This window comes from Pteronotus mesoamericanus, unplaced genomic scaffold, assembly GCF_021234165.1.
Source record: "Pteronotus mesoamericanus isolate MK-2021 breed Mesoamerican mustached bat unplaced genomic scaffold, CSHL_Meso_final contig_105, whole genome shotgun sequence".
NCBI lineage: Eukaryota > Metazoa > Chordata > Mammalia > Chiroptera > Mormoopidae > Pteronotus > Pteronotus mesoamericanus.
The window spans coordinates 3,361,871-3,389,769 of NW_026555006.1; the positions used below are offsets into that span (position 1 = coordinate 3,361,871).

General features: G+C 53.2%; 1 protein-coding gene across 1 annotated transcript in view; it reads right to left on the reverse strand.

Moving 5' to 3' along the window:
* Nucleotides 1-302: 302 nt before the first annotated feature.
* Nucleotides 303-27,899, reverse strand: part of TTC39A (tetratricopeptide repeat domain 39A) — a 40,776-nt gene continuing 13,179 nt past the window's right edge. Inside the window, exons 3-18 of the mRNA XM_054572883.1 lie at nt 22,383-22,514; nt 21,433-21,509; nt 20,127-20,194; nt 18,347-18,411; nt 16,270-16,369; nt 14,770-14,835; nt 12,790-12,898; nt 12,222-12,289; nt 12,078-12,137; nt 11,017-11,178; nt 6,421-6,512; nt 4,390-4,510; nt 2,818-2,929; nt 2,308-2,422; nt 1,088-1,204; nt 303-545 (exon numbers count right to left, since the gene is read on the reverse strand). Of these exons, the coding sequence (XP_054428858.1) occupies nt 422-545; nt 1,088-1,204; nt 2,308-2,422; nt 2,818-2,929; nt 4,390-4,510; nt 6,421-6,512; nt 11,017-11,178; nt 12,078-12,137; nt 12,222-12,289; nt 12,790-12,898; nt 14,770-14,835; nt 16,270-16,369; nt 18,347-18,411; nt 20,127-20,194; nt 21,433-21,509; nt 22,383-22,514 (1,588 nt within the window). The 3' untranslated portion in view covers nt 303-421. The remainder of the gene's footprint in view (nt 546-1,087; nt 1,205-2,307; nt 2,423-2,817; nt 2,930-4,389; nt 4,511-6,420; nt 6,513-11,016; nt 11,179-12,077; nt 12,138-12,221; nt 12,290-12,789; nt 12,899-14,769; nt 14,836-16,269; nt 16,370-18,346; nt 18,412-20,126; nt 20,195-21,432; nt 21,510-22,382; nt 22,515-27,899) is intronic.

Genomic DNA, 27,899 nt, shown 5'->3' on the forward strand with positions numbered 1-27,899 from the left:
AGACCTTGCCAAAGTTTGAAAAGCAGCTTCGCCTTTGGCATCATACAGATTTTCCTCCAGGTCAGTGGGGGTTAACACAAAGATATACAGGTGGTTGGTTGGTGGTTTTTAAAAAAGCCAACTAAGAGCCCACCATTGTATTTCTAAGGAAAATGTAAACTGTTCGTACATTCTCTTAAACATCACAGTGAAAAACAAGTACCCGTATATGTGATAGGGCAGGCAGAGGGCTCCACCTGCTCTGTCCTTGGACACACTGGTGAAAATGCCAGCTTGGCTTCTTCACGGATACTCAGGTCGTGCTGTCTCACTGGAGCACCGGTGGACCCCGAAGGCAGGGCAGGGGGAGGGGATCAGTTTGAAATGTTTCCAGGAGCTCTGTCCAGGTGTTTGTCTTCCAGCTCGGGAGTGCTGCACAAAACTACAAGGACACCGATGAGACCATGGATCTATTGCCATTCTCTAGAGAAGACTTGGCTTGGAGTGTGGCTGCCTGGATTCGAAAATGTGTCCTTGACTCCATGGAGTAATTCTTGTAGTTTTGCCTGGAAGAAACCAGAGAATCAGACACAGGCTGCTCCAGTCTGAGTTGGTCCGAGTTGTGGGAGCCCACCAGCCAAGGAAGAGTTACAAAGGCTTAAATCCCTGTCTCTGTCTAAAGAAAGTTGGTCCTGCCTGATAGGGATTAGCAGAAAGGTCATGTAGCTCCTCATCCCGATATCATGCCCTCAGGAGCCACTCTTGGTCCTGATGGGTCCCCCAACCTTGAGATTTCAAGAGGTAGATTCTATGCGCTAGAAGGCAGGAGACCTGAGGTGTCACAGAGGCCTGTGGCTGACTTGTGTGAGACCGTGGGTAACTCCCTCCCTGCTTCTGGGTTTCCAAGTCCTCACTGGTAAGTTGAGGAGGAAGCCTTTCCACAGTAGGTAAGAACTAGGTTCCCAGGGACGCAGGTCCAGACTCTGGACTGCCATCCTGCGTTGCCCTCACCCTCCCTCACTGACGCCTGGGCTCCTCTGCCCCCAGCCAGGTGAAGCTCCTGAGCTCATGGAGAGCAAAGGACTCATCAAGGCTAATCCAGCCTTACTTGGCAGTTTCCAAGAGTTTGACAGCCTCTTCATTTCTGCCTTGCTCCATGAACAGCAGGGCCAGCTCCAGCAGGGCATTTGGGATCAAGTAGTGGTCATATTTAATCTTCTTTTCACTGTGAGACAGAGGAGAACAAGGCTTACGGGCCCTGCCCTTGAGACATCCTTCAGGCTTCTCCGGAGCCTCCCCCAAGTGGGAGGATGCAACTCGTCCTCAGGTGGAGTTTCCAACTCTGAATTACAATTTGGGAAGGTTCCCACTACCTAGCCCTAGAAAGGCTTAGGATCCACAGCAGAGCGTTCCAGGCCTCTGCACCTGGGACCCAACTTCCTGACAACCTTTGGCTGTTGTCATAGCCTTAGCCCACTCCCACCACAGTCCACAACCCCCTTTTTCCAAGTTGACTTATTGAGAAGTGTCCTGTCTCCAACTTGGCCCCTCTGACCCACCCACCCTGCTGCCCCAGGAACACCCTTTTAGGACCCACATCTGCCCTGTCTGGTATCTTCCCTGGCTCTTTTCTGTCTGCAGGATAAAGTTCAGTCTTGGAAGCAAAACAACCAGGCCCTTTGCAGTGTGGCCTCCCCCCCAACTTCCTGCCCCTCATTTCGTCTGCAGCCCTTTCCCTCTAATTTCACGCAGGCAGGGAAAGCCCAGTCACTGTCCCTCCAGCCTCAGGTGTGTCTGTGCCCAAGCATTTGCACATGCTCTACCTACTCCACTTAAAACCCCTCCTCCATTGCTTTCTTTGCCTGAAGAACTTCACAATTTAAATGGCATCTTTGGAAAGCCATTCCTGGTATCCTGAGCATTAGGTTTAGGGTCGTCCTCAGGACACCTGCTGTCTTCTCTGCTTCCCTTTAGCATAGCCCTGATCCTTCCAGACTGGGTTGCCTGTAGCTACCTATCTGTAACATTTGTGATCCCCAAGGGCAAGGGCAGATTTGGTGAATTACAAACTTCAGAGGGGGCACCGTTCTCATGAAACTCAGCGTGGATGGGCTCCTGTAGTTGAGCAATCTGGTGGCCTGGAGGGGTGAGGCCTCAATGATCAGTACCCAGAGCAGACCTGGCACAGAGTGGACACTAGTACCCGCATAAAGATAGGGCCATGCGCTGGGGTAAGTGCACATGGAGAAATATGCCTGAAATTCCACCCAAGAGAACCAGGCCCAGCAGTAGGCCATGTGGATTGGAAGCAGCTACAGAAGCACTTACTTGGCAGTGATGCTCCTGAAATTCTCCTCTGCCTCCTGGACGCGGCCCAGGTATTTCAGACACAGGCCTTTTAGCAACTTCACTAAGCACTCATCATCCACCGAGTACTCGTTCTCTGAGAACAGGGCAGTGAGAAGAAAACAGGATTGTTCATTTCTGGGGCCCCTACTCTGCTGGGCCCTGGGTACACAGAGGTGATTCACACATGGTCCCTGTCCTTAGGGAACTCAGGCTGGGAAGGAAAGACATACTGAGATGATAATAGAGTGAAACCAGGGCTGACTGAAGGAAGCCCAGGGGGCTGTGGGAGCCCATGGGAGGCCTTGACTCTACCCCGGGGGACAAAGGACAGCTTCTTGGAGGAGCTGTCCTTGAAGCTCACTCTAGAAAGGCAAAGGTCAGTTACCAGGGTAGAGAAGTAAGGAAGGTCATTTTTGGTGGAGGAAGCGTCAACTGAAAGCCCTGTGGTTGGACCCAGCCTGGCAGGTTCAAGGGCCTAGCGTTAGTCACCTGGCCCCTTTTCCAGCATCTCTTCAGCCTTGGTGATGATCTCAAGTATCCCCTCTGTGAGTTCCGGCTGCTTCCCAATTACAGCGTAGCCATTCCAAATGTACATCATTTCCTGAGGGTAGGGGAAGCAAGTCAGTCTTAGGTTTCCTCAACGGGGCCTCAGTTTCCCCATCTGTAAAATGGGCAACTAAAGGCCCTTCTAAGGTTCTAAATATTGGGGAAATAATTTGTTTAGAACACTCTCACCCAATATATTTAGTCACAGATCATTTCATGCATAAATGACATTTTTCAGATTATAGTTTGGGAAGTTCTCCCCTAAATTTTTTGTATAGGTACTTCCCCTGCCCTTTTTTTTTTTTTTTGCATTGCCCCCAATTTTATGATAATAGCTTTATTTTAAACTATAAAATATTTAAAAATTTGTTTAGCGATATTCAGGATACAAGTTCTAAATAAATTCTGTAAATATTGAACTTTTTGGCCTTAGCCAGGTTGCTCATCCCAGTGCGCTAAGGTTGCAGGTTCAATCCCCAGTCAGGGCACATACAAGAAGCAACCAGCAAATGCGTATATAAGTGGAACAACAATCTCTCTCAAAATTTTTTTAAAATATCGAACTTTTTGATTTACACAGTTTCTTATGCATCTTATCAGCTGATTCTCATAACCGCACTATGAAATGGGTAAGTTATATACTATCCTATTTTACATTAAGGTCACACAATTAGGGAATGGTAGAACCAGAACCAATGAAAGGTCTCTGAAGACCCTTTCTGGCTGCCTTCCTATTTGAACAACAAGGATTCCTGACAAACTGAAACCTTCTCTAATGTCTGCTAAAATCATGCATGGAATAAGCATCATAATGGTTGTTCAGAATACATCTCTGGAACCAGACTATGTGAGTTCAAATTCTGACTCTCTAACTCACTAGCTGTGTGACCTGGACAAAGTATTTTATCTTTCTACTTATATTTTAGCCACTTACTAGACATCTTCCTACTTTTATCACTTATCTTTTAGGACTTTGTATCCCTATCTGTAAAATGGGACTACTACCAGAAACTACGCAGAGGGTTATTGTGAGGATCAAATGAGGCCATAGGCAATGGGGTGTAAGGAACCTTAAACACAGGGAGCGCCCAATAACAATGTCAGCTATTATTGTTATTTCAGAGTGGAATATCACAGGGTCCCAGGCCTCAGAAAAGCTAGGTCCAGTGACAGGAACTATGTAAACAAGTACAATCATGTGACAAGACTGAAACAATCAGGGTAGGAACACAACAGCTGAGCAATGCCTCTGCCTCGGGACAGGTGTGTGGAGCTGTCTAGGAGGGCCATCCTTTCTGCCATGAGGTGTTTGAAGCCGGCTCCTCTGTCTCCCAACCGCCCTCCCCCCCCATCCCAGGTGAATTGTGAAATCCTCTCCAGGCCCTTGAGGCATGAAGGTCTTTCTCCCTCACCCACCTCCCACTTCCCCTGGGTCCATGGCTGTATCCCTGGCTCTCAGCTAATCCCTAAAATTCCAAGCTGGAGTGCAGAGCCAGTCAAGACCCTCCTACCCACCAGAGCAGGAATTGGCAAAGAAATAGGTTTGGGAGAGAGGTATCGCCTGGACTTCCGGATGGCAAACTTCTCCGTGGGTAAAGATTTCCCAGCAATCTTGAGTTTCAGGCCTGGCACGGCTCTGCAAGAGATGGGGGGAGGCAGGGGAGGCAGGGTGAGAAAAAGCAGGAGAGAACTGAGAGTCCCCACACTGCCCAGTGTCTGCTTGGCACCTCACTGGGCTTCAGTTTCCTCATCTATACGACAACAGTGTGGGATTCATAATGGCCTTATTTCACAGGCCCTGTCTCAAGACTCGGCCACTTCCTGTGGCTAGGCAAGGGGTTCCTCCTCACCCACTGGCAGAAATGAGAATACATACCAACAGCCCAGGCCTGCTCTGCCTTCTAGCCGTCTCTCCTCTGCTCCCAGACCCTGTTTCTGGAGAGCCCAGTGGAAGCCTGACCCCATTTCACAAGGGATGAGCACCCGGAGAAAGTGAGGGACCTGCCCAAGACCTCACAGCTCGAACCTTTAATTAACTCTTGCTGGGGGAGTTGGGGCCTCCTCAGCTGTTTCCAAGGGCAGAGTAAAATGTGGTATGCAGCTCGGCGAGCCTGCACAGCTGGGGCCTCACCCACCCAGCTCCATCCTACCCGCCGATGTCTGCCACATTCACAGGGTGTGGCCGTGACCCTCAAACCTGAGCCACCCAAGTGCAGGAAACAGCTGGACCTTGTTGTGAGGTCCCCCCCACTGGACACCTCCCCTGCTTATTTACTGTGGAACCTCTCTGGGCCTGTTTTCTCATTTCTAAAATGGAGATAATAATATGAAAGGGAGCAGAATCTGTTACCCTGCAACATACCTCCTCGGCACAAAGATTATTTTAGGCAGGTTATTTTTAAGAAATAGCAGACACAGGAAAACTGAAAACCTAGAAGTTACCTTTTGTCAGAGAGAGATATTTACAAGGGAAATCCCATATGTACAGGCACCTCCCTCTCTGTAACAGGAATGGGAGGGTGACTAAATCTCTAGGAACTCTTATAACAACCATCAGCTCCTTTGCTGTGCTTTGAAAGCTGGCTCCCCACCCATTTTTTGTCTTGAGTTGAAGATGGTGTTTAAGGCGATGGCTTGGGCCAGTTTTCCTGGCTATCTCCCATCTATGCAGGAGGCATACATGTTAATAAACTTCTTTTTCTCTTGTTAATCTGTCTTTTAACTATGGGGTGGGGGTGGGCTCAGCCAAAAACCTGGGAAAATTTTCTTCTTCCCCCACAGATACTTACCCTTAGAGCCTGTCTGGAGAGTTACATGAGATGGAGAAACTGAGGCACTCAGTAAACGGTAAACGCCCTATGACTAGGACATTGGTTGCCCGTGGAGCTCAGGAGCTCAGGTTGCCCCCACCCCAAGACCAACCCTCACCACAGCTGGAGGAAGGCCCAAGGCTCCACTCTCCACCTGCCAAGGCTGAGCCCTGCTCTAGGGCCTTTGCAAAGATGAACAAGACAGGCCTTACAGATACGAATAAAAACAGCCATGGTTTAGTGGTTCCAGGCTCTATAAATATATCCTCTATCTGATTCGCAGAACAACACTGCAAGGCAGAGGTTATTCCCATTTAACAGATGCTGAAATTGTCCAAGGTAACAGAGCTAAGAAATGGCAGTCTGGATTTAATCCTGTTGGACTTTTTGGCTCTCTGCTGTGCTTCCCTGAGTGTATCAGGTTAATCCATCAGAAGGGACCTCGCTGGACCTCAGTGTCCACATCTGTCCTACTGACCTGATGAAAGAGGCCCAGAAGAAAGGATGTTGACAAAACCACTCTGGTGAAAGAAAGCCTCTAAACAGATTGAAAAGGTTCTAAAAGCAGCAGCTGGAGAAGGCGGTGATGGAAGGGAATGACGGGCATGTGGGGCGATCCTTGGGGAGAGCCAGGGAGCTCAGGGCCGGGGGCGATGACAACCCCAGCACCTCCTCCCTGGTGCCCTGGATAGAGCCTGGCTGGGGCCTCCAAAGCGGGTGCCGTGGTAGGGCTCACCTAAACAACTCCACTTCGTCATCCCCAAATGGCTTGTAGTCGTCCTTTCCAAACATGCTGAGGTAGGCAGCCTTCATGTAGATGTAGGTAGCCTGTGAGAGGCACAGCAAGAGTCAGGTGTGAGGAACCAACCTTCTGATCACAGCTGCAGGCTGCGTGGGTGAGGCCCCAGCTGTGCAGGCTCGCCGCGCTGCATACCATGTCTTACTCTGCCCTTGGAAACAGCTGAGGAGGCCACAACTCCTGTGGCAACTCATTTGGACCTCATTTGGTGCAAATACCTCATTTAGTAGCTAACATTACCCCCAGGCCCCAGGGGAGAAACTGGGGGAACTGAAGCAACTTGAGGACTTGAGCTGAGAGTTAAATCCAGGACGGGCCCACGTCAAAGCAGCTGCCACCCTCTCCACTGTGAAGCAGCAGAGAAGAAAACTCCAGCAACTAGTGGATGCACAGGTGGTGCTGAGGCTGGGATGGAGACATGAAGGTAGGGCAGCAAGGGCTTCTGGGAAGCAGTCACTTCAGACTGGACCCTTGAAGGCCAACAGGGAGATTCACAGGAACCCAGAGAATGGACCTTCCTGGCAAGCGGAACAGCCTGAGCAGAGCCCGGGTATAATAAAGATACAAATAGGTAGCATAAAGTATGGGATGCATAAAAGAAGAGGTGTGAGGCCAGAAGAGTGAGCATGGCCCTGGGGTAGGGCTCAGCTCAGAATCCTTTGGGGACACTGCCTTACTCGTAATGTGGTGGACACTTTACATATATCACCTCACTTGATCCCGAAGACGATGCCAGAAAGGAATCTGGACACACCTTATGCTTCCTAGGTCTTCAGCGCTGCTGGGGGGCAGAGCTGGGAGCGACGCCAGATTTGTGTGGCTTTAAGGGCCTTGTCCACAGGGAAGGAAGGTGTAGCTGTGCAGAACCGCCTTCCTCCCCCCAGAGAGCCATCCTAAACGCGGCTCCCCTTCCCCTTAAAAATCCAAGGCCGGAGGAGCCTGGCTTTGCGCTGCCCTCCAGTGGCGGAGCCTTGAACCACAGCACCTGCCACCTGGGACGGCTGCGGCTACCTACTGCCATTAGCTCAGAAAGAAGTGCAGTGAGTGGGTGGAGGAAGAAAGGAAGCAGGACATCCTGGAGTCTCCTCTCTGGAGAAGATGGACAGCAGCCTCCACCTGGCAGCCCCACCCATGCTGAAGCTCAGGGCTACTCCCGGTTCTCTGCCCTCAGTACCTCAGTCTGCCCTTCACAAAATGAGGAAAAGCTGGGTTTTGTGGGGTGTGGCGGGAAAAATCTCCCCTTGCTAAAACCCGTTCCCCATCCCATCTTTAACTTCCTGGTGTCACCCTTGCCTTCCCCCTCGTCCCCGCCCTGGCACTGAGTCACTAAGTCCTCATGGTTTTACTTCCTATCTAGTTCTTGATTCCCGCTGACCGGACGGCTCACCTCAGCTACTGCACCAGCCTGTACACCAGCTCCCTGCTCCAGGCCACCAGGGATGTCTTTCTTTGCCCTCGATTATATGGCCTCCCAACCGATCTTCCTGCTCCCACTCCTGTCCCCTGCACACCACGCCAGGCAGGCCTTTTCAAGTCACATTACATCAGTTTGTCCTTGAAATGTTCTCATGATATCCCACACACTTACAATAAAATCCAAACCCCCTCTCATGGCCTGCGAGACCCTATCCAGTCTCCCCTGGCTTCCTCTCAATTTCATCTCCCACTGTTTCCCCCTCCCTTCCCCCACACCACCCTAACCACGCTGGCCTCTGGGCCCTTCCCAGAATACATCAAAGGCACTCGGCTTCAGGTAGGGGTGCCCAGGAACTGCAGGAGAGATTGCTTAAAGCCCGCATCTAAGGCGCAAGCATCAAGGGCTCCTTCCCTGTCAGACTGAAGCCCAAACCAGCCACTCAGGGCCCTGTGACCTGCTTTTCTGGCTTCTCTTCTGCCAATTATTCCTCCATCTTTCCTTAAACTTACCCCCAGCCTTTGCCTGTGCCTTTCCTCTGCCTAGGGTCTCACTGTTCCTTCTCTGCAAGGCTTACCAATCCAATGGCTTCCTCTAAGAACTTTCTCCTACTCCCCCCTGGACAGCTCATCCCCCTGAGTCTCCAAGGGGAAGGGAGGATGCAGTGACCTAGAGTTGTGACACCCACGGACACCAAGCTGCCAAGGGATTTTATGGGGCCGCATTGCTGGAAAACAGCAGCCTTCTCCTCTGATGGCATTCCTGTCTCCCCAGGGTACCTGACTGTTTGACCATTGATTCCACACATTTTTCTGGATTACTCTACCAGGGTATGTGCAGTCAGATAGTCCTTGTCCTCAAGAAACTACAGCAAGTGACCTAATGGGGACGGTTTCCCATAGTCCCCTTGCACCTCTACCCACAACCCTTCACCTGGCAACACAGAACTTCTTAGCAGCACCCTGGCTTTCAAGCCTTTGACCTTGCTGTTCTTTTGGCTTGGGGTGTCCTTTTCACTTCCTCCACTCTCCACCCGAATTCCTCCTCCTCCAAAACTCAGCTCAGATTCTCCTCTTCCAGAAGCCTCCCTCGTCTTCTTGGCTGGGCTGCCCAGCGCTGCCTCTCAGCTCTCCTTAGTTTCCCTCATTACAGCGCTGAACACATGACTGTTACCACCTAGATTCTAGCCATCTCAAGCTGAGGGGAACATGAAGGCTCCACAGGGATGTGCAGTCCAGGCGGAGAGAGATGCCACAGCCACAGGCCAAGTCCCTTGAGCTGAAAGTGGGTGGACTCTGTGGCTCAAGTCCCTTGAGCTGAAAGTGGGTGGACTCTGTGGTGGCCAAGGACTGGAGAATAGGAATAAATGAGCCCCAGAACTCAGGGTGCTACAACCCCCACTTTCACAGGAAACCCTTCTGAGGAAAGCGCTGGACAGAGCGAGGTTGACCACCCCAAAGTCACACAGCTGGAGACTGAGCTGAGCCAGACTTCTGCCCCTGCTCCTCAGAGCAGCTGTGTGCACCCCGACACCTCTCCTCGCTCATGTAGGTGGACCCAGCTGCCCGGCCACTCCACAGGAAGGCTTCTGGGCCACTGGTTCAAAAAGGTTCCCGAAGCCTGTGCTCTTACTGGGAGTGGGAAGTGATGAAGCATGAATGCCAGGCCCACAGGAGCTGGGCCTGAGGAAGCACCTTTAACAGCTAGGTGGCCTCAGAGCAAGCTGGCAAAAGCAGGGGCCTTTGAGTCACACAGAGCTGTCTTCACATCCAGTGTCGGCACCAAGAGCTATGTGGGCGAAGAAAGTCACCTACCTTCCCTTAGCCTCAGTGGCCCTTGTGTGCCCAATGGAGAGAACCTCTGCCTTGTCGGATGTGGTGTGGAGGGAATGGCAAGTGCTGGGCCCGCAGTGAGAGCTCAGTGGGAGGCTGCCCTTCCCCCACCCTGCTGCCCAGACCTAGAGAACTCCCTTTGAGCTTGGTTCCTGGGCGGGGCTCCTGGAAAAGGACTTCCACACAGAGGCAGGGAGGAATGAGAAACGGGAATTCAAAGTCATTGAGACACACTGATATATAGTTGCCAATAGCAGATTAGATGCTCTCTGATGATCTAAATTATCCTAAAGCTCTTTGTTCAGAATTTTGTGCTATCATTACCATGATGATAATGGCTCATGCTGACTTTGACACGTACCTTGGTGGTATAAGTTTTCGCCTATAGTGGGCACCTGTTTTGCTTTGTTTTGCCTACATGGCATTTCTTTAATGCCCCCCAGTGCTGCTTTTGGGGATATCACCTCAGTTTTCTTCTGGGCAATCACCCCTCTTCTACTCCCCATTCCTCAGCCTTCCCATCCCTCTGTTTCCAGGCATTGACCTGCAATCTATGCCAGACCAACAGGGCTCAACTGGGGGGCCACGGTGGAAACCAAAGGGAAGATGTGAGTTTGGGGCAGGCAGCCCATGGCCACCCTGCCTATCACATGGAGAGAACCTGCCTGCACAACAAAGGTGTCATAGAGCAGAGCAGAGCCACAGATGGAGAAAGCAAGCCCAAATGAAATAATTTCAATCCCTGGATCCAACCGTACCTGAAGTCATATTGCCTAGAATTCTTTGTTGTATGAATTAATGAGCCTTGTGTGTTTTAGACCCACATAGTCCAATACAGTTGCCACTAACCCTTGTGACTTCTAAATTTAAACTTCAATTAAAAATAAATAAAATTAAAAACACCCAGTTTCCCCGTTGCCCTGGGAATATTCCAAGCGCTCAGTGTGTACATGGGGCTGGTGGCTCCCACAGTGGATGGTGCAGGAACAGAACATTTCCACCATAACAGAAGGTTCTACTGGCCAGCACTCACCTAGAACAGTGTAAGCCATGTTTCTGTCCCTTGTGATTAAAAATCTCGACACACATTGTAGTTCTGAAGTCTCTCTGTTCCTCATGGTCTTTAGTTCCTTCCAGCCCTAAGTCTTATTAGAAGTTAGGGTTCTGTTTAAGTTCCAGCTGAGACATCTGTGTTCAATCAGGGATTTAGCCCTTGATCTAGGGACACGTGGCTCATCTGGGTTGGCCTGGTCCCGCAATGTCCCCCAGCCCTAGGTATGAGCCCACCTTGGACCAGGAGTTCTCCTTGCTGAGCAGGTCGGCGTAGAAGTAGGCCATCTTCCACTGGCCCTTGTAGGTGAAGCACCACATCAGCTCCCAGTAGCACATGTGGTGAAACTGCTTCCAGTGCTGCTGGGCCTCGCAACACTCCTCAAACCGCCGGATGGCCTGTGGGGCACTGGCTGGTCAGTCTCGGCGGCGGGAGCCCCCGGCCCACACCTACTCCACTCTGCACCCACCTGACTTCACCGTAGGCCCAGCCTCCCCGGAACAAGGTGGTCCAGCCCATGCCAGGAGACTGGCCTCCAGTCCTGATCATTCCCCCATCTTACATGACCTCAGACCCAGTTACTGCCCCTTTCTGGGGCTCTAATCATCAAGTCACAAAGCAAAAGGATAGGATGGAGCTATAATAGAGGGATAACAGGCAGTGGACAGTGTTCATATTAAAGTGATATAATAATGCCTGTGCCGCAGAGCCAAGTCCAAAGGTTTCTGAAGCTCCTATGAAGTGACCTGGACGGGGGGCGGGGGAGGGGGCATCCATCCTGATGCCTGAGGAATCACAGCCAGAGCCAGCGGAGACCCCCGAACTCCACATTGCAGAGTCCATCCCGGGCCTTGGCTTGGAGCTGGGGTCTCAGCCAGGACTGTGACCTCCCATCTTTAGCCCCTTCGGTGGCTCCTTCCCACCTGCAGCGTCTTCCCCCCAGCACCAGGCTCCCCAGCACTCACTAGGTCCCTGCCTACCACCGTGCTCCAAACAAGTGCCAATAAGTGCGTCTTCTGTCTTCTGGTGTCGCTGCCTTACTCAAGCACCTCCCCCTCCAGGAATGCTGAGGTCCTAGTCTCCCTGTCAAAATGCTGCTCCACAAATGCCGCCTCCTCCCTCGGCTTCCAGACTGCCTTGGAAGTGCCTCTCCCCCGCCTGCTCGCTGGTTGGTCCTCCCTTGGGGCCAGCTCCCAGCATGCCCTGGCCCGGAGGGTATTATCTCTGTGGGTCTGACTGCCTGCTGGCCTGGGATCCCCCGAGGCGTCCTCACACCAGCCTGGACCCCAATACTCACTGCGTCAACATTGCCTTTAATGGCTTCAATCCGCCCCGCAAAGAACAGGAAGATGGCGCCCTGCAAACACATACATACATGTCGGTCCGGGTGGGCCCATGGGGCACGCGTCGGCTGGGGTATCTGGCAGGAGGTGGAGCTCACCTTAGGATATTGCTTCAGGTAGGGCTTCAAGAGCCTCTCTGCCTCCTCAATGTTGACGTTCCCAGTGCCTGAAGGAGGTAGGGGTACAACACATGTCAGTCACCACCACTGGCTCCCGTGATCTCTACCAGCCTCTATTTTCCCCTCTGTGAAATGGGGATAATATTCTTCTCTCTCTAGAGTGATGGGAGGATTAAAGATGGCAGTGCAGATGTCACCGCTAGCACATCACAGGTCTCAATAACCAAGAATCAGGGTCCACGGAGGCTGTGCCCAGAACCCCGAGGAGCAGCCTACAGTGTCCCCACGCCCACTGCAAGGCGGGCATGAGCATCCCCATTTCACAGATGATAATACAGAGGCTGGAACCCCGTCAAACTATGGGGAAAAGAGTGGGCAGGGGCCAGGCCCCGGGACAGTTGATGTAGCTGCTGTTTGTGGTTTTGGTGCCCCATCCCCAGTCTTGGGGGTCCGATCAGGGTGTGTAGCCCTTCACCCGCTTGACCCCTACCCTTAGAGCCAGCCACACCCCAGAGGCCCCCTGCACTGGCCCCAAGGGCCCTCCTACCGAGCACGAAGGTGAGGAAGGTGTGGTAGCACAGCAGCAGCATGACACAGAGCACAGCCCGGAAGCTGTGCCCCGAGGCGCCCTCCTTCAGCTGCAGCAGCCCATAGTCCTGGGGACAAGGAGACAGGCTGAAGCCAGCAGGGCCCAGGCTCCCCAGGGCCCACCCTGGGACCCAAGGAAGGACAGGGGCCCAGGGGTCACTGGACTGCTGTGAGGGCCGCTGCTGGAGCTGGGGGAGGGGGAGAACACGAGGCCCAGGAGGCCGGGTCAGCTGCTCCCAGGCCGTGCACCGCTGGACAAGGGGCTGCGCCCCCCAGACTGTAAGCAGCCTTCCTGGCGCGGCTGCCAAGGCCGCCACCTCAGCAGCCCCTCGCCCACTCCTCCCTTTGTTCACCTGCTTGGCCTGTGGTGGGTGCCGAGGCCCTGAGCAGCCCCAGGTCCGATAAGGGGAAGAGGAATGACAAGAAGGAAGATAATCCTAATGGCAGGCCCCGGGCACAGGCTCCAGGCAAGGACTGTGGTCTGGGAAGGCTTTCTGGAGAAGGTTCCAGAGCCCGACTGGGAAGGAGCAAGAGGCCAGACCCCACTCGTATCCCTGTCTGCAGTCTCTGCCGTTCTGCAGTCGGTCCTCCGGGGTGTTCTTATTCTTTGTGATATACAAATCTGACTGCCTCCCCCTGCCTCAAACCCTCCATGGCTCCCGGGCTTTCAGGACAAAGACAGAGCTGGAGCTGTGCTGGGGGTCTCTCCATCCTGGCCTGGTCACCCTCTCTTCCTGGCCAGGCGGCCACACTGTCCCACCTCTTGGACTTTCTCATGCTCTTCCCTCCCATCATCATCCTGAATGAGCCAAAGGCCTTCCTAAGAAAACAGAACAGAAAGGGACCTTCAGAGCCCCCAGTCAGTGTTTCCCCGCCTGGACCATGGACCACAGGTGGCAACCAAGATGTCAGAAGTACGTGAGCAGGTGAGGAAGCAGAGTGTCCCACGTGAGAGTCTCCCCTTCTCCGGTGTCTGCCTGTCTGCCTGCCTGCCTGTCTGTCTGACAGCATCCAGGAGAACCTAGGGCCTGTGCTGGGGTGTGCTCCACATAGCTCTCACTCAGAACACCCTTCCTCGCACAGCCTTGGCAGACCACACAACCTAGCTGGGCCTCCGTAAGATTGTTCGGGCCTCTTAGTGTTTATCTTTATGATTATGCTCTTATCGTGCCAAATCATATAGGGATTCTGTGTAGTATATTTACTTTAAATCAATTTAAGTAAAAATCACAAGCCACTTTTGAGAAAAATAATATGTAAGTAATAATAATACAGAAGTCTGTGGACATGGCAAAAATCAGCAAGGGCCAGAGAAAGTTCAGGTTTGAGAAACAATGATCTAGTTTTAAAAAAAAAATTAAAAAGCCCCATGTTTTACTGAAAAGAGGCTCAGAGTTACAGGGAGAAGGGCGTGCCTTCTAGGCCAATGCTCCTTCCATCACACCAGGCCTCCTCCACCAGGGAGCCTTCCTTGATCTGCTGCCTGGTACTCAGGTCGCCGCACTCAGCAAAGCCTAGGAAAGTGATTCTGGTTTCTGCCTCAAGGCCTGATGCACAGTAGAGCTTCCCTTGGGCATGTCCCAGACCAGAAGATGGTCCCAGGGGAAGGGACTTATTCTAGGTCTTCTGAGGGGAGAAGAACCAAGTTCCTGACACCTGTGAAGCCCAGAGAACATGCCCCCAGGCCCCTGCACAGAGCTGCCTTTCACAGCCACCCCAGCCCCAGAGCCATCATCCTGTGAGGGACCAGGCAGGGATCACCGGCCTCACTTGACTGGAGGGTAGACTGAGGCCCAGAGAGGTTTGGGCCTTGGCCAGGGCCACACACTGAGGGGGCTGAGCCAGAGCTGGCACCTAGGCCCTGCGGCCCCTCAGCCCCACTGCGTCCAGCCGAGCTCCAGCCCTGGGGCTGGGTGGGTCCCAGAAAGCAGGTAGTTACCTTGTTTCCTGAAAATCCCACAAACTCCAGCAGCCGTAGGATCCTAGTAGGAAGCATGGACAGCGTCTGCAGGAACAGAAGCAGGTGGGCACATGGAGGGGTGCAGGTGGGCACACTAGGGGCGCAGGCCCTGTGTCTGCAATGCCCCTGGGTTCCCGGGAAAGCCAGCTTCCCCGGACAGAGAAGTATGATAGCATGACAGGAGCAGGCTGCGTCCAAATCCTATCTCACCGCTTCAGCTGTGTCATGTTGGACCAGTTACACATCCTCTCTATGCCTTAGTTTCCTCATCTATTAAATGGAAATCATAATAGCCCCTACCTCATAGGGGTACGTGCAGATAGATCCAATTAATATGTGTAAAATGCATAAAGGAGGGCCTGCACATAATAATTAGCTATGGCGGTGGTTATTACACTGAATCCCTGCTTGGACCCAGGGGCTCTGTCATTGCATTTGATCCTTAGAACAGTCCTGCACAGAAGGGATTGCTGCCCCTTTTGACAGATGGGGAAACAGAGGCAGAGGTCAGTGACAGGGCATGTCCGAGGCCCCAGAGCTCATCAGAGGCAGAGCCAGTCCTTGAACCCAGGATAGTCCAGCTATTACGTGCACCCAGGGCACTTTGCAGCTTGTACTGCTCAGCTCTCAGCCTAGGATCACTGCTCCCACTTTACATACAAGAAAATGAACTCAGAGTCAGGCAGGGATCCCCCCGCCCAAGGCCTGCTCTTGGAACACGCTTTGTCTGAAGTGGAGAGAGCAGCTCCCACGCCTATTCTGTCTCTGTCTCTCTCTCTCTCACACACACACACACACACACACACACACACACACTCTCTCTCTCTCTCTCTCTCTCTCTCTCTCTCTCTCTCTCTCTCTCTCTGTTAGAAGGGTCCCCAGGCCGGAAGCCTACATTTTCCGGGAGCAGTTCCTCCCAGGAGTAGGCACGGCTCTCCTGAGCCTCCCTGCCTCGCCCCACACGGTTCCTTCTGCCAAGTGTGCCCTCCCTGCCTGGACAACTTCCCCCACCCATGGGTCATCCAAGATCCAGCTCAAATACGACCCCCTCCAGGAAGGAGTTTGGCTCCCTAGTCCCTGAGGGCCACCAGCTATTTCCGGGCCTCTCTCCTTCCTGCCACTGGTCAATGTTGAACCACCAGCTACCCGGGCTGAAAAGGCCCTGATTTATCGTTTGTCCATTTTTGGTGCTATAAATACTGCCACTGTGGTAGATTTCAAACTTTCGACTTGACCTGAGAAGAAATGCACAGAAGGGACTCTGGAACCAGGTCCAGCACCCACCCCCACCCGCACCCTATCTGTGAGCCCCCCAGGTTGCAACATATCTGCTTATCACTGGGTCCCAGGCCCGGCACAGGGCACAGCACAGGGCCCAGCACAGGAGCCCGGCAAACAGCACGCGTGCGGCTGGAATGTGCAGGGGAGGTTAATCTTGAGCCCAGGCAGTTGGACATGGGGAGGGACACTCCCACTCACCAGGTTGAAGGCGCCCATACCGAGCTTCACGCCTCCTACGAAGTGCCTGTGGCTCTCTCCCTTGCAGTACTGTGAGGACTGCACGAGGCTGTCCAGCTCCCTGCAGAAGGAAGCAAAGTCACGTAGTTGGGGCTGGGTCTCATTCCAGCTAGGCCTACTGTTGTCCTTATTCCCAGCTGATCTTAGAACTTACTGGTGGTAGATTATATCAGTTCTGGCAAGCTGAAAAGCTCATATTCAAGGAGTTTCCAACCACATCTCCCACTATAGTAGCGTACTCCTTGTCTGTAGATTTCAGCCACACCAACCATAGGGAACCTGCTTTGTCCAACATCTAGGCATTTGCTTGTGTTCTGCATTTTGTCTAAAACATTCTCTCAAACTCAGCCCTACGACATGTTAGGCTTGATAATCCTTTTTGGGGGATTGTGCATCATAGGATGTTCAGCAGCATCCCTGGCCTCCACCCGCTAGATGCCAGTTGTGACAACAAAAGTATCTCCAGACATTGCCAGACGTCTCACGGGGTGAAGGGGGGGCAAAATTACTCCCAGGTGAGAACCACTGGGCTAACTCCAACACACCCTCTTTCAGGAAGTCTCCTGGTTAGAATTCAACCATCTTTCCCCTGCCCACCACGAAGCCCATATCCCAGCCTGCCTGGAACAGGACAGACGCTTGAGAGATGTGCGTGCCTTCTTCCCCGGCCACAAGCATCTCACGGGCCTTTAACCAGCAAACACTGACTGCAGCCTCTCTTGCCAGACACTGAAGGACAGCAGGGGGCAAAGCCACCAACCAGCTGCCCTCACAAGCCTCCCTCTCCAGAGGACAGACCCTCATCGAGTCAGCTGTGAAGGTAAGGAAGGCCTCAGAGGAGAACATCGGGGCCTGACCGAGTCTGGGGTTCAGGGAAGGCTCCCTGGAGGGGCTGACATTTGAGCTGAAAACTAAGGGATGAGGAGGGATGAGCCTGAAAGAGAAAGAATGTTCCTGGCAAAAGAGGACAACACGTCCCAAGTCCGTGAGGTAGGAAGGAACTTGGCGCGTCTGAAGAATTGAGGGAGTGCCTGAACGTCTGAAGCGGCGTGCAGGTGGGAGATGTGGTGAGGAGGGCCGGGGGCTCTCGGGAATGACTTGGCAAGAAGGGCTTTGGGACGTGGCGGAGGACAACCTGACGAGGTTTGTACTTCGGAAACATCGCATCGGTGGGGAGGCTGGAGGAGCCGGAACGCTTGCGGGGTCCCCTCGCACAGTCCCAGCACAGGCCCACGGAGCGTGCGGGGCCCGCACCCCACACGGTGTGTTACACCAGCAATACCTTGCAATCAAACTCAAACTAGCTCTGGAGGGAAATCGTCACATTAAATGAGGGAAATAGAGATGATAAATAGCCTCAAGTCAATTCAAGTCGACTTTTAATGGAAAGTGATTTTTTAATGCCAAATGGGTAGAGGGGGCGGGGGAGCAGGGAGATGAGCTTTCAGAGTGTTTTTGATTTTGGAATGATAGACGTGTGTGGTACGATGTTAAGTAACAGTGCTGTGTTAAGTCTTCATTCTTTCATCCATAAACATGGCCTATGCCTTGCCCAGTGCTGAGGTGGCACAGAAATGACCTGGCCCTCAGGAAGCTTCCATCTTAGCCGGGGTTTGGGGTGGGTGTGGACACCAACCCTGTTGCCCTGGAGAGGACAAGGAAGGCTTCATGGGGAAAGCGGCATTTGGACTGGGCCTTAACAGGTGTGTAGGAGTTACACTGCTGTTCCCAAAATGACTGTGGCCTTCCCCCTCCCCCCACTAGCCCAAGCTGTTTGTGCAGAATTTGTGTCTTATGTTCTGCAAGTTCAAGGTCAGGCACAGAGTAAGCACTCAGGGGAACCAACAGGCACACCCAGGGAAACCAGGGGAATAATATCCCAGAAAACTGAGGTTGTGAGGGTGCAGAAAGCCTCCTGAGGTCGCCCATATTCTAGGCTTCCTGCCTCCAGCCGGTGTTCTCCAGCTCCCACAAAGCAGCCCGAGGGGCACAGAGTAGCAGATGCTGTGCCCCAGGCCCCCCGGCCAGCCCCACTCACTTGTAGGTCTGATAGCTGTTTCGAACTTTGATGCCGCCCTTGATGAAGCTCACCATGTTCTCATCCTGCAGGAGGGAGAGATGCTAAGAACTGGTCCTGGGTGGGTAGCCAGAGGCTTCAGAAAGATCATACAAGGCTCTGGGCTCTGCCTTCCCCTCCCTGGGCCCAGCTCTTTGAGGGGCCTAGGGGCATGGGGTCAGAGGTCAGCCAAACCAGGCTCCCTACCTTTGGGACTTGAGATGAGGGTCTTGTGTACTAAACAAGACCTCCAAAATGCCCAGGGTTTGACCACAATGCCCTTCACCAGCTATGCGTGGGTACTGGAAGAGCCGCTCTCCACGGTTCACCCGTGGTTCACAGCACCTCCTCTAGGTGGAAGACAGGATGTGGGAAAAGAAGAGGGATGCTCAGTTTTGGATTGTTTGTGTTTCTCACAAGCTGGTATTTATCACATGTGTAATGTAAAGCACTAACACCTACAGCCTACCCAGCAGCTGCCCCCCAGAGTTTACACCCAAAAGAAATGATGAACATGGGCTGCGGAAGTCACCTTCACGAATGTTTACAGCACCCTGTTCACAGCAGCCAAAACCCAGAAAAAACCCAAATGCCCTTCAGCAGGAGGATGAATAAACAAGCCGGTATATTCACAGAAGAAACATTACACAGCCACATAGGTTTGGGTAAAGAAAGCAGATCCCACACAGCTTGAAGCCAACTAACACATAATATGCTGTTCAGACATGAATTGGAAGATGAAAAAGCTATTTTTAAAAAATACAGTGGGGGGATGATAAACAGTAAAACTCTAGCTAGTGGTTTCCCCATGTGGAGGGAGGCAGGGAACAGGGTGGAGAGGTGCCCAGAGAGTGAGGAGACTTCTAGCAAAGTTCTGTTCTCTGATGGCGGGGCAGGGGCGGGGGCGGGGGGTGGCTTCATAAACATTTGTTTATTTACTATGTGTAATATTAGAATAAGCAAAGAAAATCAAAGGCCATTCCTGGTGCCATTATTACAGTGATCCTAATGAAAGATTAGGATTAATCCAATTCTAATCACCAGAGGTCCAAAAGGATAGAAAAATAGAAAACCAAAATAAACAGTGCCCCAGCAATAAATTTTATATATGCTTTTCCACCCCCATATACCTATTTACATGATGATTATATGTGATCATTCTAACTCAACTCTTTGGTAAAATCATGAGGTGATGGTTCTCATGGTTACTGCTGTGTGGTAAGGAGCACAGGCTACCCTCGGCCAGACCTGGGTCCAAATCCCAGCTCTGCCATTTGCTAGCCACGTGACCTTGGGAAAGTGGCTCCTCCTCTCAGACCCTCCCCTTTGCAGGCCTGTGAGATGAAGATTAAGTAATATATGTAAGTGTACATAAAAACAAACATGCAGCGTGTATAAGGTATGTGAACACTATATGCCTGTAACGTATGCCCACAGCCTGGTATGTCGTAGATGCTACCAGTCAACGTGGTTGAATAAATCAGGTGTAAAGCAGCCTTTGGGACAATGCCTGTATCCCATGTGACCCTTAGCAGGACAGCAGCAGTCACGAGGTGAAAGCGCGTCCTGGGAGCGGATGGGACACACGTGCTGGGTGGAGCGGGTACAGCCCATGACCTCTGTCCCTGAGCCTGGCCGGGGCTGAGAGTGTCGCTTGAACCACAAGGGGGCTGATCAGGGCTGCTATGGGCCCTTCTGTCTCTGACATGGTGATCCATCTCCTGAAATCCCCAGGCTGCTTGTACAAGCAGAGGGCTCCTACCTGCAGGAAAGTCAGGGCTGCTCTCTGCAGCAGGCATTCTGCATAGCAGACCTCAGCGTGGATCTCCTCTGCGGGAAGAAAACCAAAGCCCTGTGGCCTCCCGGGACTCTTGGCAGGAGGCTTGGGCCAAATCCTCCCCACCCCCACTTCCCAAAAAAGCAAAGGGAGCCTGAGTCAGCACCCTCCCCAGCCTCCTCCACCGCATCACCCAGGTCAGGCTGGGCAGTACTCACCGCTGTTCTGAATTAGCTCACATCCCCTGCCCGCCTGCCTTGCACCTGGTTCCCAATCCCCACCGCCGGGAAAGTCAGCACAGAGCCCTCCGCCTGCTCCCCGCTCCCCAAGTACCACTGTAGCTGTGCACCAACATCCCGATGGTGCGGGGCGAGGACAAGATGCTGGGTTGAATGGATGAACAAAGAAGCTTTGAGAGTAAGGGAAGGAGACCCAAGCTTCCAGGGAAGGTTTCCAGAAGAAAGGACATTTAAGTTGAAAAGGGAATGAAAAATGAGGCAGGGAAAGCTTTCTAAAAAGAGGCCCAGGAGAGCCAAACAATGGAGATGTTGGGGGACAGCTGAGGCACAGAAGGTTGAAATGGGGACGAGGTGAGGAAAGAACGGGCGTAGGGCAGAGGAGCCCCTGCAGAGAGCCCCGAACCCTGGTGAGGATTACAGATTGGCCCTGTGGGCGGCTGGGAGCTACGGATGGTATGAAGGAGGAAATGGCACCATCATGTGCACTGCTTCTTGCTGGGATCTTCCAGGGCTCTCGAGGTGGGGAAGGACATTTGCCCCTATACTGAAGAGCCCCAAATTGCTCACAAGTGGCTGCTGAACGGCCACATGTGGCATGAAGACACCACATAGGCGCTGGCAGACTGGACCATCTCTCCCACTGCCTTCAGCTCCCTCCTACCGTGTGTCAGCTTCTAAACACACATCCCCTCTGGGGCCCATGAAATCGATCACTGCTACAATTCAACCAGCAAACCTCACCGCACACACAATGCTAAGCGCCCCTGGCCTGAGGAACAAAGTACACAGACCTTATGACAGCGTCCTCCTTCCTGACCTCCAGGCCCTTAGCAGGCCGTGCCGTCAAGGGGGTGAGTCTTACTTGTCTGCCCTTCACCTGAGGGCCACTCCTCAAAGGGCCCAGGTTTGACCCACGTGTGTCCCCGCATCAGGCCAGGGCCCAGCCCCTCAGCAAGACCGGGAGGTAACTGCCCCTTCCTGCCCCTCCCCGGCCTGGAACTGGGCTGCCTGGGGCCAGCGGGGTTGAGAAGACATCCTGGATGACGCCACACCTTCCGTGAACTGATCCATGGTAGGGCGGTGCACAAGGTTGCTGAAAGAATCTGTTACAGAGGACTTCCTCCGGTGCCTGAAGAGGAAAACGGGGCCTCCGATCATTCAGGGAAGGGGAGGGGGCTCCCAGCTGGGCTCTGACCGCACCTGACCCTCCCATAGGAACCCCCCCCCCACACACACACACACTGAACTCCTGGCCACTCCCCCAAACCCAGGGCTTTCTCACACTGGTGCCCCTGCTGGTCTCTCTGCTTGGAGCCCCTCTCCTCTCTCCTTTGCTCCTAGTCACCCTTCACCAACCAGCTCTGCCATCACCTCCCCCAAAAAGCCTTTCCTGCTCCCCCAGCTGAACCCCACAGCCCCTTGAGCATCATGCTGGCTGTCACTGTTTGTGCCTGTCTTCCCACCAGGAAGTGTGAGTGTCAAGCGGCCCAGGCCTGATGAGCGCCTGGGCAGCCAGCACCCAGCACAGGGCCTCACCGAGGGCAAGCATGAGGGTGCGCCCACTGAAGGGTGACCACACGCTCACACTCAGGGTCTACCGGTCCACCGATGTAAGCAGTTAACATGTACTGAACGCCCATTACACTCCAGGGCCTGCGACGGTATTTTCATGCAGCCCCTGTGACAAGCTTGTGATCACCCCCATGTTATAGACAGGGAAAACCAGGTCCCCAGAAGGACTTGCCCAAGGCCAAAGAGTTATTAAGTGACAGCCAGGCTTCATCTCCTCCCAATCAGGCCTGGCCCCTGGGAGACTCTCAGTGAGTGGCTCCGACAAGGTTCCTGAGGCAGTGCTGAGAGTGGCAGCTGTTGGCACTTGGGGACACATCCTTTTAGCCAAAAGGAACAGCATTCATCGTAGCATTTGAGACACTGGGATAGGCCAGCGTGACAGAAGGATGGGCCTCGTGACCCCTCAGCCCTGCCCACCCCGTGGCCCGACCTCTGACACAGCAGCTGCGCCTCCTTCATCATGTTGCCAGCAAGCAGGATGTCCTGAGGGTCAAAGGTCATCATGGCCTGCATCTCCAGGATGGTGGCATATGTCAGGGAGTGGTACATGCTCTCCTTGGTTCTGCCAGAGAGAAAGGACATGAGAGCCCCAACTCCTGGAACTCCAGAGACAGCCAGCCCTGTGTCACCCAGCCATGCCTCTCCCACTCTGCATGGGGGCAAAGCGGGGTCCAGGGAGGAGAAGAGGCTTGCCCAACGCCTAAAGGCCTCCTATCCCAGCTGAGTGGCTTTAAGTGACTTTCCAAACCTGAGCCTCAGTTTCTCTTCTGTTCTGTAGAGATAGCACCAACAAGGCTGCTGTGAAGACTCCACATCGGCCTGAGGTCTTCCTTGCACGCAGCCATGGCTTGCCCCGAGCCTTCTGCCCAGCCTCCCGCCGGCGGAGCCCCAAGTCCTGGGAGTGGGATCCCTTCTGTCCTCAAGGCCCACCGTGGGCTTGTCCAGTGCTTGCTTCCCAGACCTCCGCACAGGCCTCCCACCGCCGGCCTCTTCCCATTCCACCATCTATCTGATCACGTCTGTCTCTGGGTAAAGCCTCTGTAGCTTCCACATCCCGTGAGATAGCACTTGGGTCTGAGGCTCCACGCAATACAGGCCCTGCCTACCTCTCCAGCCCAGCCCTCTTGTCACTTCCGTTTCTGCCCTGTGATGTGGTCACATTCCAGGTTGAACCACACAGACTCTCCTCAAGAAAATCCCACGTTCTCCCTCCTTCCAGGTCTTTGTGCTGTTCCCTCAGCTAGAAATGTCCTTCCCCTACCCTCCTGTGCCCTGACTGTCAAAGCTTTCAAATGCCTCCAAGGCCACGGGGAATCCAGGGCTCCCTCCTCAGGGAACACGTGTCTATAGCTGCAGTGAGGCTCACAGTGAACTTAAACCAGCAGAAGCACAGCTCTCTCCCCAGACTATGTGTGCCTCAGGGACACAGCTTGTGTGGCACACATCTCTGTCCTCAGCACCATGTATGGGACCAAACAAGCCTACCTCAGCCAGGAGGCCTTCCCCTTCAGTCCTCAACTAAGGACGTGCTGGGGTTGGAGTCGGGGTGGGGAACATTGAGTCTGACACACAGAGAGAGCAGCAGGCAAGGAGGGATGAGAACAATGCCAGTCCCTCTCTGTACTTGGGGAAGTCCTAATATGGCTGGGCCTTGATTTATGCTTCTGCAAAATGGGGACAATGATGCTGGCCTGCCCTTGCGTAGCACATAGTAGGTGCTGCAGTGGTTTCACTCCCTTCCCTACATACACATGTTAATTATTTATGAAACTCCTAAGCACTAAGCTTACGCTGGGAACTTCAGAGGAAAAAGAGATGGTTAAGGTTTATAGATTGTTCTATTGTAAAATCATGTGACTTTACCCATTTTCCTGCTTTTCTCATTCACGAAACACCTCTGTAAATTAAGTTGCTTTTTTTTTACATCTGGGTGACCCTCAGGTGATATTTCCTTGGAAGTCAAAGGTTTTGAAAGGAAACCAATGGCTTGTCCACCCCTCACCACGTCTGATGGGACACCTCCCAGATCTTTGCTAGAACTGTTTAATCTGAGGGCAGTGACCTGCGGAAAGGAGGCCACAGCCTGCAGTCCGGGCAGAGCTCAGGCTTCAGAGTCCCTCAGACACAGGTTGGAATCTTGGCTTTGCTAGTTACCAGTTGTGTGGTTCTGGTGAGTCTTGTAGCCTCTCTGAGCCTCAAGGCTCTCCTCTGTAAAACGGATACAATAATCCTTCTCTCCTAGGACTTTGGGTGGCTTAAATAGGATGTCATGCGGCCAATAAATCTGAGTCCCTCTGTGTACTGCCAGGGTCAACAGTCATTACCCTGGATACAAGCTTTCTCCTTGGTGGGGGGGTAGGGGGGGTGTCTCTCCCGCAGCACACAGACCCATGCCTCCCCAGGTAGTCCCCTCCCACCAGGCCTCTCAAGCCCCTGCCTTCCTCTTCCTCTCTCCCCCAACCCCCACCCCACCGGGCTGAGGCCAGGGACTCAGCTCTGCCCACTCAACTCCACCTGCTGAGCCCAGTCTGGTTCTGGGCCTACAAGAAGGAACAGCCGCCAGCCACTCCCCTCCCCCTCCAGCAGCTGGCAGGCAAAGTGGAATTTCCAGTCCGAGGCCCGAGGCCAGAGCATGCTCCTGGCCCTTCCCCAGCCCACCACCTGGAAGCTCCCCAGCTATGTATGGACGGGGATTTGGGATACAGAGGTATGACAACCTCCCTGACCTCAAACACTCCAAGTTTAGTCTGCAGTCCACAAAGCTCTTCTTTGCACATACAGCGTCCAGACCCCTGGGAGAACAGCCCCCTCACCTCTAAGCTAGACCAGCTGTGGAACATGATGCCCACTGGGGTCTTACATTCTGGGCTCAGACCAGCTGTCAAGATGGGGAGGGCACTGGAAGAGCCCTCAGAAGAGCTGGTGTTGGAACCTGGGGCTCCATGGCTACCTGGAGGTCAACTAAGCCCAGTGGCCTCCAGCCCTTCCCTCCTCTACCAGGGGCCAAGCTACTTGTCAGCCATCCTTGTCCCCAGCATCTGGGTCTCCCGACTCTGACCCAATACCTCCCTGATCCTTCCTGGGGCACCCCTTCAGTCCCAGCCTAAGGCTCCACTTTCAAAGGCCTCCCTGGGCAGGCTGCTCTAGGTTGGCAGGCAGAGGCAGCTCCCTTGCTTCTGAGCCTCCTTTAAAAAAGACTTTATTTATTTATTTTTAGAGAGGGGAAAGGAGAGAGGGAAACATCAATGTATGGTTGTCTCTTGAGCGCCCCCTACTGGGTACCTGGCCCACAACCCAGGCCTATACCCTGACTGGGAATCAAACCCGTGATCCTTTGGTTCACAGGCAGGTGCTCAATCCACTGAGCCACACCAGGCAGGGATCTTTTTTTTTTTTTAAGATTTTATTTTTTCTTTATAGAGAGAAGGGAAGGGAGGGAAGAAAAGAGAGAGAAACATCAACTGGCTTCCAGCAGCCTCTCATGCACCCCGTATTGGGGACCAGGCATGTGCCCTGACCAGGAATCGAACTGCAGCCTTTCAGTTTCCAGGCTGGTGCTCAACCCACTGAGCCACACCAGCCAGGCCAAGCGTCTTTATTTACTCCACTGTAGTTAAAACCCTACCTTCCAGACCCCACCTCATTGCCCTCTTCTCCAGCCCAAGCACCTTCTGGGGGACTCACAGCCCCAGTTCACCCTCCATCACCCCGCCCTCTCCCTTCTGGGACCTGCTTCAGCTCTCCTCACTCCAGCCAGGTCAAGTGTCTCTGTTCCTCGAACACACTAGACCCTCCCTCCATCTGTCAGGCCTTTGGACAACCTGTTCCCTCTGCCTAGATACGTCCTCCATCTGGCTGACTCCTTCTCAGCCAGCCCATCTCAAACTAAATGTCACTTCCTCCAGGAAGACATCCAGAGCTAGCTTCATGATGGGATCTGTACAGTGACACTGGGCCCGATGCCTAAAAAGGCCCCCTGCTTGCTTGGTTTAGTGTTCTGCTATATGTCTTGAAATCCTTGATAATTTTTTAATAGGACTCCATATTTTCATCTTGTCATGAGTCCCAAAACTTATGTGGCCAGTCCTAATGCCTTCCTGACCAGCCCCTCCCCACATGAGTCCGGGGTCTAGGTATAACTCCTGGCACCCGTTATTGCTTGTTTCACTGAGAACAGCCATGCCTTGCTCAGTACTGCAGCCCCAGAACCCAGCACTTGTGAGGTTTTGGTGAATGAACCAGGAACGGGAAGGCAAAAGAGGGGTAACATCCCCCACTGCATGGGATTAGGACAATTAAATGAGATGCATGGTACACAATGAGGAACAGTGAAAGGGACTGAACTCCAACATCTTTTCAAGCTTCAGTGGCTATGACTGGGGAGGGGAGGCCATTCTGAACAAGGACAGTTTTCAGTAGACCAGTGGTTCTCATGCGGTGGAGAGGTGTTTTTGCTGCCCCCGGACATTTGTCGTTATCTGGAAACATTTTTTGGTTGTCACAAGGAGCACGGGGAGTGTGCCACTGACATCTACTGTTTAGGGAGAAACCTCTTAAATTCAAAAAGAAAGGAAAGATCCTTTTGTGGGAGGGGGCAGGACCTAAGATAAAGAGAAGCTACACTGCTTTCCGTGTGCAGGAGAAGGTGGCCTCATGGGAAGACTGTCTCTCTGTGGAGCCACCTTTAGGAGGGAAGATGAGGCAGCCCCTCAATGAGGAGGGGTGGCAGGGGGTCACTTAGGGACTCTGTGGTGGGTATAGCTTCAGGGACTGGGTGCAGCATGGCATCTGGTTTTAACAGTTTCCTCTGGGCTCAGTCTCCCTTCTGTTGGCCCCACGTCTGCAGGACAGTTTAGAGTGAGACCCAGGTATGGCCTAGTCTCAGCTGGGCTTTAGGGGTTAAGGAGACAGGCCAGTGCTGGAGCCTGGAGTGGAGGACGGGCCGAGCAGCTGTGCCCTGGGCAGTCTGGCCAGTGAGGGCAGGTGGCCACAGTCTGGGGTTCAGGGCCAAGTAAGTGACAGGTAATAACCAGGATGGAAGTGGAGTCAGGAGCCTTCCAAAAACACTGGGAGGGGACCCTGGACGTTTGGCAGTGGAGCAGGAGGAGGCTCCGTCTGCCTCAGATGGAGGCCACATTCAGACTGTGGACCCCTGCTTGCCCGATCTGCCCCCACTCAGGCCCAGATCCCCTCCGAGGGGGGGATGAAGTGTGGGGGTTCCTGCCGGTGCCGCTGTTGTAAGACTCACCAAGGTCATCACGCCTTGGACCCCCCGCCCCCCCAGAAGCTGAGCCACTGACCCCAGAAGAACAATGAATGAGTCAGTGCAGACTAGAGAAATTGAACAGGTCAGGCGTGGGGACTTGGGGAAGGAGGTCCCCTGGCCTCACTCTTTGCTTTTCCTGAGAGCTTAGGGACCTAGGTGTGGCAGAGGAAAGCCTAGAGCTGAAAAGGGGATTAAGGGTAAGCAGACCGTAGACATGATTAGACCGTGCACCCCACCCCACCCCAGCCCCAAAGGGCAGGCAGCCAGGGGCCCTCTGTCTCAGCCGAGGAATGGAGGACTCTTTTCTGGAGAAGCTGACATCTGGGGCCAACTTTCAGCCTTATAATCCCGAAGTTGATGCCACTAATGACAAGGCTGCTTGGTCCAGACTTTCCAACCGGCCTTTTAAGAAACTCACTCCTAAATATGACCGTATAGACAGCCAGGAAACAGCGGGCATTAAGGAGAGGATTCCCCCACGAGAAGAGGATTCCCCTCATTAAATGGAATAGGGCACCTGGAGAAGGCTAAGATTATGCAGGAAAAGAATAAAACATTATAAAGAAATAATATTCTGTGATAATAACAACAATAAATATTTATTCGAGTGCTTGCTACATGCCAGGCCTTGTGCTAAGGACTCTTATATTCCAGATATAGATATAAAGAACAAAGAGCATT